At 49.5% G+C, this 9,643-nt stretch overlaps 1 protein-coding gene across 4 annotated transcripts in view; it reads right to left on the bottom strand.

The window, feature by feature from the left end:
• The window catches only part of Itgae (integrin subunit alpha E), a 57,936-nt gene extending 51,970 nt beyond the window's left edge, over window positions 1-5,966 (bottom strand). For 2 of the 4 annotated variants that reach the window (XM_031351744.1, XM_031351746.1), the window contains exon 1: window positions 5,704-5,966. In XM_031351744.1, coding sequence (XP_031207604.1) covers window positions 5,704-5,782 — 79 coding nt within the window. In that variant the 5' untranslated portion in view covers window positions 5,783-5,966. The remainder of the gene's footprint in view (window positions 1-5,703) is intronic. The other 2 variants (XM_031351747.1, XM_031351745.1) reach the window with 1 other exon arrangement.
• Between the last annotated feature and the right edge of the window lie 3,677 nt (window positions 5,967-9,643).

The following is a 9,643-nucleotide window of genomic DNA, read 5'->3' as shown; positions in this document are numbered from 1 at the left end:
GTTTTATTACCCCGACTGCATTGGCTGCATCTCCAGGTCCTTCCCCGACCCTCTCAGGACTTCAAGCCCCAACAGCTCCAGGTCCCTAATCCTTTCTGCATCTCAGGGTCCTAGATAAATCACTGTGTGCTCCTATGTCTGACTATGTTTTTGTCTGACCCTGTTTTCTCTTGTCAGTCTTCCTGATGTTGATTTTGTTGCCATCCCAAACAGAGTTCTCCAGTCAGGACTCCCGGAGAGAAGGGAAGGATGGCGTTCCCTGTAAATTCAAAGCCTCCTTGGCTTGTTTCTCCTTGGTGGTGCCTTGTGTCTCAGTGAGAGCCAGCTGAGAGGAGATAAGAAGGGAGTCACTTGAAGGAGAAGGAGCCACAAAGCCGGAGCTGCTGGATTGTCCCGAGGTGAGTGGGGGCCTTCTGTCTTCCTTTTTTATTGCTGATAACTGATGGATAGAGTGGATTTGAAATCCTGAACACCAAAGACACCTTCCCACCCTGCCCACTTGTTCCCTCCATCCCATGGGCCTTCCTCATCAGTTGCCCCCATGTTCCTGGCAGGCCAACCTTACGGGCCTGCTCAGCCAGCCAGCAGCCAGTCCAGATCCTGGGTAAAGTATCTCACTGATCCAGGAACCCACTCAACATCCTGTGGTGTTTGCTGGCTCTGACTAAACCCCATCTTGATAAACAAATGGTGATTAAATCTGTCTCCCCCAACCTGTGATCTGATCTGAGTCATCCATGACACCCCCAAACCACAAAGCCCAGCTCAGGGCCAGGTTCAGGAGAGATACCCTGAAAATACCATAATAGGTCATCCAGCCCTCTTTCTCACCCCTTCCCATCCCTGTGTCTGCTCTGTTTAACCGAGGGGTCTGGCTGGATCCCTAAAGGTGTGTGAAAGCAGAGCAGGGGGGTGGTGTAAATAAAACCCGATAGTTGCCTCCCAGGGCACGTGTGGTCTTCCAGGCACTGTGTTATAGGATGAGGCTACCAATTGGCTCTTGAACTCTAAATTGGTTATTTGTGTCTGATGCCCAGGTTGCTTGATTTCAATGCTTATACCAAAATCTGGAAGAACTGAGGGGTAGACAGAGAGTAGGGTTACAAACGGCCCCCAAGAGCTGCAGCTTGCTAGGCATGGCTCCCTGTTATGCTAGCAGGGCAGAACCTTGCTCTAGGGCAAGAGACTAGATCATCAAGATCTGATTGTATAGACAGAGGGCATGAGCGCATGCATTTTTAGGTATGCAAAAAAATGTGTGCATGCACGCACGTGTATGTGTGTGCTTGCATGCATGAGTGTGCATGTCCTGGAGTCCACTGTGAGGCTTTAATATTTCATTTTTGCTTCCATGTACCCTTTACTTCATACTTTCCATAGAGACTCAGAGAACGTAGCCTGAGCCCTAAGGGCAGAAAGTCTTGAGTTCAAATCCTTGCTATGCCATGGAGTCCCGTTATTTTGTTTTTCACATTGTGACCTGGGCTGTGCTAGTTCAGGACCTGTCGAGTGGAGGTCCGATGTGCAGATGCTGGTGTTAAAGGCTCCAAGACCACAGGTAAAGGGCTGCTACTTCTCTCACAACCTCGCCGCCCACCTTCTTCCTCCAAACTCACCACACAGTCAGACATGAGAACCCAGTCAGAACTGTCTGTCACCACTCTACCCACAGGGCTGCTCCCCTAACTGCCTCTAGTCACATGGGCCTCCCCCCAGCAGCCCCCGCTATGTCTTCGCATGTCTTCCCACAGCACAGCGGTCATCATTGTTCCCAGTAAGTGAAGTCCACATTTATAGAAGGAACGAGCTGTAGAGATGAGGCCAGGCTCAGTATCCCGATGCCTGGTCCAGAGGCCCTGGAAGTCCACAGTGGAGGGTCATAGCCATCTGCAGATCACAAGCATCTACAGAACACCTGTCTGAAAGGAGCAGCTCAGGGACCACATCCCTTCATCTTTCTCACAGAGCCTCGGTACCTCAACCCCAAACCTCACAAGCACCCCAAGAGCCCCTCCCTCCATACTTCTAGTTTACCTGATAACAAAAACAGACCCCAGGTCTCAGGCAATTCCTGGAGGCAAGGCGCAGCCCAGTGCTAAGCACATGTGAATTTCCCAGCCTTTCCCCTGAACATCCCTACAATCTCCCCCAACACTATATTCCTGCCCTCCTCAGCACTCAAGGATTGGACCACTGCTGCAGCTTCTCTGCTGTCTTCTCTTACTCCTTAACTCCATCTTCTGTACAGGTGTAATCGTCCCTATAGTGCTCAAGACCAGCCATGGCTTCCTAGAGGCTGGCGCTCTGAGTCCTCCATCTGCTCAACTCCAGCCCTGAGAAGCTCTCAGGTATCCACGTCTTCCACATACCCCATATATATCCATATACCTGTGCACACTACACAGTGTATGTACTTCTGTGCATGGCATGCATACCTCATGTATACCTATAAACCCCACAAACCCCATGTACTCCAGTAATGTACTACTAATACCCTATATGTACTCATATGTAACATATATACTCCATGTATCATACACACATAATGCATACTCCACAAACACTATGCACACTGCATGCTCCATACATCCTATCTAACTTCTCTATAAAATCTGTACACCCAGCCGGGTGGTGGTGGCGGCGCACGCCTTTAATCCCAGCACTTGGGAGGCAGAGGCAGGTGGATTTCTGAGTTCGAGGCCAGCCTGGTCTACAGAGTGAGTTCCAGGACAGCCAGGGCTATACAGAGAAACCCTGTCTCAACCCAAAAAAAAAAAAAATCTGTACACCCCATACACGTCATATGTCTTACATACCACACAGGCTATATACTTCTGGTCTATAATATAGTAGTACATACAGACCACATATGCACCACTCGCATCCCATATACTCCCGATACATACCACACATGCATCATACACACGAGCCAGTTTCCAGAGGTCAGAGGTGTGAGGTTCCACCCAGCTTATGTCCTTTCTACCTGAGTGTTGTTCCCTGGTTCCACTGAGTCCGGTGGCTCTTCCCATGAACCCTCCCCTGGGCCGGGAAAGTTAGTGTGCGTATAGCCTGCTTTCTCATGGCACTGGGGCCCAGCAAGTCCTAATCTAGGATGGGGAGGACAACATCAAAGTAAACAGCTCTCTGCTCCTGTGCCTTTGGGTCTCCATCTTTTTCACTCACCCAGGCCTTGCTGCTTCTAAAAGCCCCTCTTCCTGGTCTTCTTTGCTAAGACCCTACCATTCTCCTAGGTATATCTCACGTACCTGGATCCCCGTTCCTGAGGACCGAGCTTTTCTCCCACATCTACATCTAGCTGTAGGCTAGGCCTAGGCAGAACCAAGCCAGCCACCTCCTAGCTCCCCTTCCCCAGTGGGGACCATTGGGAGAGCTTGGGTTGGTGTCCTGAGTAGAGCAGGCCCTAGACAACTGGTTCCTTCCTCTTAAACCACGAGGTTTCACAGATCCATAACAAAGTTCCCTTTGCACAAGAGAAGTAAACTCAACCTCTAAGAGTCAGGAGGAAGTGAGTTACTGTGGCCACAGAATGAGTCAGGACAGGATTAACTCAGGGGAGACTACATGGCATCAGGGTATACTGATGCTGGGGGCTGGGCTGCTCTAGACATCAATGTGTCTGCACCTGCGTTTTCTATGACTCTTCCTTAGAAACCTTTAGTCCCACGAGTGACAGGATAAGATCATTACCACAGTGGGTGGCTTAGAAGGGCATAAGGGCAGAGACACCTGGTCAGGAACAGTTGTGGATTGGCCTCAACCCAGGAAAGCCAGGCAGGCACAGGACTTAAGAGCCTGTGCTCAGCCTGTGTTCTCGTTCTCCTTGGTTGCACCTTGCCTGCTTTTGACTCCCAATGTCCTCAGGACTCAGCCTCAGTCTTGAGGCCTGGCAGATCACCAACCCCAGGCATCACAGTGTACAACAGTGCTATCTCACTTCCCTCATCACATACCCCATCCATAGCATGGCCAACCCCATAGGCTGCAGGGTCTCACTGAAAATCCACCCGTTTCAGCTGGTTTGTTTTATTTTCTTTTTTCCAAGACAGGGTTTCTTTGTGTCTCTGTGTAGCCCTGGCTATCTTGGAACTCAGAGATCTGCCTGCTCTGTCTCCCAAGTGCTAGGGTTAAAGGCATATGCCACCACTGCTTGGCTCCATCTTGTTCTTTGTTGGATGTCAATTTGGGGTATGCCAGAGCCTCAGGGGTTTGGTGAATGGTGGGGTAATGGAGGAGGTGCCAAGGTGATGCCGTTGCTGAGGAGTTAGTTGCAGGAGACAGAGGGGCAGGAGCCCAAACTGCCACTGCTAGGGTCATCCTTCCAGGCCACGGAGCATCCTGGAGCTGTGAGGCAGGACGGAGGACTATCTAGACGCGATTCTGTTTCTACTGCTCCTGGGTTGCACCTTCTCAGTCTGTCTGTCTCTGGGCCTCAGTCATCTCTATACTGGAGTGGACTATTCTAGTCTCAGCATCCTTTCTAGACAGCTTTGATGTGGGGTATAAGAGCTCTGATTAAAAAAAAAAATAAAGGTGAGACCCTACTTCCCCCTCGGTAGGTAACAGACATAAACGCAAGTCTAGGATGCAAAATAACAAAAAGTTCAACCAACTTCATCTTCCCAGGGCGACTGTCAAATGCTTGTGTGTCTGTGCACATGCATGTGTGTGCTCACGAGCATGGCACCATGCAGAGGACAGAAGACAAGCCAGTTCTCTCTTTTTACCATGTGGGTCTCCGCAATGGAGTTCAGGTCATCAGGCTTGGCAGAGAATGCCTTAACCTGCAGAGCCATCTCACTGGCTCCCCTAGGTATTTTTAAAATATCAAAAATTTCCCTAAAACATGTCAGTGATCTGATCAGGGTTTAGCTTGCTTCCCTGGTGCTCTGGCTCATAGTGGGCGCTCATCCTGCATCTTCCTCCTATGATGGCTCAGCTCCTTCATACCTTCACTAACTGGCATGAACTGGCTTCCACAGATACAGCTCCCAGCCCTTATAATACTATGACTAATGCTCACCTTATTCTTCTGCCAAAATATGAGAGAGAAAAGAGACCCAGATCACTAGGCCAGACCAGACGAGAGCCCTGTCTGAGCAGTCCCCTGGAGCTCAGCTGATTGTGCGATCTTGTCTCTGGGATCTTATGGTGGTCTTAGGACAGTTTGTCCAAAAGCAGTTCCCACTCAAGGTTAAAGACAGAATGGGATCCCCCCCTGCAGCAGAAATGCCTGCCCTTCCACATCACAGAACAAGAAGCAGACCCTCACCCAAAACATACACTCTCTAGATTTTCACCCCCAATCTCCTGCCAGTCTCCACACTTTCTCCAGTTCCCCCTGACTCCCAGCAGCTGAAGCTGCTCTATTAATGAAGGGCCCTCTGCTGGGTGGCACAGGATATCATTAGCTTCCACACTCTGAGAACTAAGTGGGCATAGAACTGAGGATGTGTCAGAGTGAGGGGAGGCTGAGTGGAGAGGGAAAGAGGGTGGCAGAGCCCCAAAGCCTGGTCCAGGGGCCATCGGCACTGAAGAGGTCCTCCCCAGTAAACCTGTAGATCTGTCTGAGCAAAGGCACTTCCCAAGGTTAGCCCATCATTCCTCTGACCACTGACCCTGAGCCCAGGCAGACAGAGATGATAGCGTATGAAAACGGGGGGGAGGGGGGTAAGGCTGACTTACTGGCTATGCAGAGAAGGGCATTGAAGAGCCACTTCATAGCTGGAGCAGATGCAGCTGTGTGAGCTGAGTGAGGTAACATAGAAGGACCTCAGAAGGTACTCAGCTTCCCTTCCTCTGCTGGGGAGGCCAGGAGGCGGGGACAGACGCATAGACAGATAAGGGACCACAGACCCACAGGTACTTTCAAGTAGACATAGCCACCATGGCTTGTTCAAGGCCAGCACGTGACTTCCCCCATAGCTGTGGGCTGGGTCCTGGGAACTGACAGTTGCCAGCCCAGTTCTATCACTCACTAGACGCACCATTTCACGCATGAGTAAGCGAAGATTTGGCTGGAGGTAGTCCTGGGTGTCTCTGGCAGACAGAGGAGGTGCAGGAGCAAGTCGTCCAGGTAGGTGAATTCCAGCCTGCCCCATCCAGAATGTTCCTCGGCGAGACTCATGGGATCAGCTCCCAGCTGTCCTGGATCCCCTCAAAAGAAAGTGCCCTCACAGGTAGAAACCGGGCTCTTATGTTTGCTCCTGTATTCAATGCATAGGGCTATGGAGGACCAGGTGAGCATGAAGACCTGATGTATTAGTTAAAATAATTGCTTCAATCCAGCTGTGATTCAAATGTCTTCAAAATCTGAAGCTGCTAACAGCTTCACAGACAGGGCTCTGAGTTTCCTGTCTAACAGAAGAGGTAGACTTCATGGCCTTTACAGCCAGCTCTGACCCTGCCCAGGTTGTGAAGAGTCTACTACCAACAGGAGTAGTCATATCTAAAGACCAACTTCCTCAATGATCAAATTTTCCCAAGCAGCATTGAAGGAAGGAAGGAAGCCATTCTGTACAGCCCAGCAGAACTCTGGACAGGTAAACCTAGCACAATCCCAGGATTTAGAAGAATGTAGGGCGGGAGTTCAAGGCCAGCCTGGGCCATGTAGTAAGACCTCTCTACAAAGACAGGCTGCTCTGGATCCTACTGTCCAACTGGAGCTATGAGCCACAAGTGACCTACACATTAAAATGATGCCAGTGCATGGACAGAACTGAACTCTAGACCGTATGCAATCTTAACCTTAATTCAGAAAGGCTGGGCATTATACCTCTCATTCTTCCTTGGGTGTAAGAGAACATTCTGGAGTGTTATAGTATTAGCAAAAGCAGACAACCATATGGCCTTAATGACTACCAGAAAATCAATTTTATTTTGTTTTTCACATGGAAAACTTATTTAGCCAAAGTTCTGAGAAGATTCAGTGACACTGCAAACATTTGCACGCTGTTAGCTTTGGTCTGACATTTGACTAGATCTTATACAATTATTCAAAGAGAGATAACAATGCACCATCCCCTACATACAGCACATTATTAGCAGCTAGAAAAGCAGAGTTCCATGTCTGATGTCTTACTGCTACATCATAGGGTAGAGCCCCCAAAGGCTGCTGGACAGACCTATCACAAGCTTCAGTGGCACCAGCAGCCAGCCCATTTTCCCATCACTGCTGGAAGCCCAGCTCCTCCTGATCCAAGGACATTTGGTAGAGCCACTAAAGGATTCTCCCAGCCCTGGCCCATGGGGAAGAGAAGGGCAGTCGAGATCACAAAGCACACCCTTGGTAGGGCAGGAAAGCCCAGGATGGCAGCTCACTTAGGAACTCTGCAAGCAACAAGACTAAGTGCGAACCCGAGGCACCTCGGGAACCCAGGCAGTGCGGATGGCCAGAGCTGCACAGGCACAGGGTATTTTCTGCACCTCTATAGGACTCTATGGAGTGCCGACACCTCTCGTACCCACCAAAGATTGTCAATGCCATAACTATGACTTGCAGAGGAGCCCTCTCAGCTCATCTGATATTAATACTTTCCCACAAAGCAGAGCCTCAGGCACCTAGGTTAGGGGCTTGGCTTTGCTCTCTTGTTCGGTTATTCTCTTATAGCACCCAGTCCTAGGCTGGAAGTTTAGCAAATACACACTTCCAAGGAGCCAAGCTGAATGCCAATCTTATACCACTAACTAGACTGTATCCTTCCAAAATATCCATGTCGTGAAAGACACAACAAAGGCTGAGGCATGCTCCACTTACACAGCAAAGGCAGTCTACTACTTGAATGCCACATTAGATCCTGGACTGGGGTGGGAGGGGGAGGGCAAGAAATGCTTGAAACAGCATTACTGGACAGACAGAAGGAAGCCTGAAACATAAATGAGCAACTATTATACTGACCAGACACTACATTATTTCTGACCTTGGTAACTATCCTATGAACACAACACAAAGCATGGTGAGGGTAAAGTGGAATGCAGTACAAAAGGCTTCAAGTAGTTTGGGCGGTGGCGGGGGAGGGGGCAAAGGAAAGACTGAATAGTTTAAAAAAAATAAGAGAAAAAACATTCTTTGTTCTTTCTTTAATGCTACTGTGACTCTGCAAGTATTTCAAATGAAAGGTTATAGAGCCATGGCAGATCTGTAATCTCAGTATTTGGGAGGTCCATTTTGGGGTCTAGGCCAGGCCAGCTTGTGTAACAAGGAGAGCCCACACGTCCTCTACCTACTGCTCCCCAAAGGGAAATCTGATACATATTCAGGGAGAGGCTGTACAAGGAGGTGGGAGACTGCCTTGAGAGTCACAGGCAAGCGGAAAGTGTGACATACACTAGTGGAGGGGGTTGCCATCCATCCTCCAGACAGAAGTTGTTCCAGTCCCAGCAGCCTTTCCTCAAGAAGTAGAAGACAACACTTGAAGATGAGCGCCACAGGGAGTCAGGGACAGGCAGAGCCAGGCCACCTACGATGGCCTGTGTCTGTCATCTTATGGCTCATCAGAGGGAGGCTAAGGACTGAGCCCAAGACTACATGAATGGCTAAGTCGCTGAGCTGGGAGCCACACATGACTGCTTCCTCCAGAACCAGGACCCTGAACTACTAAAAGAAAGAAAGAAAGAAAGAAAGAAAGAAAGAAAGAAAGAAAGAAAGAAAGAAACCCAGATCACAAGTTTTTGAGAAGTTAGAAAGCACAAAAACAGACGGGCTGGCACCCTTGCATTCCCAGGTGCAGAGGGCTGGACAACACCCATCTCCAAATTCCTATATTCAAGTTCTACACCTCAATGCGACTAGGCTTAGAAGCTTGGCTTTGAGGAGGTCAAAGGCGTGGGGGCTCAGATCTAGTGCCATAGGGATGGTGCTGAGAAGGGTCACTAGCACGCAGAGGAGCAAGGCCGTATGAACAAGCCAAGGAGAGGATTCTCCATGCTAGGACCCTCTCAGGCTGCTAGCTTCTATGTCTGTGATATCTTGTCATAGGCTGCCCAAGCAAACTGACACCTTAAGCTACCTTCTCAGTTTCCAAATTAAAACTTAACAGTGTTTGTGTATACCTGCATGCATGTACACACATGAGCACGTCACAATGTGATATGAGGAGGTCAAAGGAGAGTCTGCAGGAGTCTTCCTTTCCATCATGTAGATCCTAGTGAATAAACTCAGGCTTATCAAGCATGGTGGCTAGAGCCTTCACCCACTGAGCCACTTCACTTGGTCCTTCTGGTCCCTTCATGACTGAGGGGCTAGGAGGAAGAATGTTGCAGGGCTGTGGAATGGGGTGGGTCTCTTGCTGACCTCAGCTCCATCCAAAGCTCCTTGAAAAGCACCGCAAGAGTTTCTCCCATCTCAACTTTTGTGTGCATGAAAGAAACCTGTCACCTCATTTGAGGCCTCCATGGACAAGGGAACTAAGCCCCAGAGAGGAAGGAGCAGGTTCCATCTTCCAGCGGTGAATGGCAGAATGAGTCCCTAGGACATGGTCAGCTCTGGCCATCATGCTATTTCCTTTCTTCCAAAAAACATCCTACCTGAGCTAAGAGTGCTGCCAGCAGCTCATGGTCCTTAGGGGACTTTCGTACATGAGCAGAAAAGGAACACATCACTGGATCCAACACTAGGGTAGGAAGT

This window comes from Mastomys coucha, unplaced genomic scaffold, assembly GCF_008632895.1.
Source record: "Mastomys coucha isolate ucsf_1 unplaced genomic scaffold, UCSF_Mcou_1 pScaffold5, whole genome shotgun sequence".
Lineage (NCBI taxonomy): Eukaryota > Metazoa > Chordata > Mammalia > Rodentia > Muridae > Mastomys > Mastomys coucha.
The sequence above is the reverse complement of the archived record's forward strand: the minus strand, read 5'-3'. Positions and strand labels throughout refer to the sequence as shown.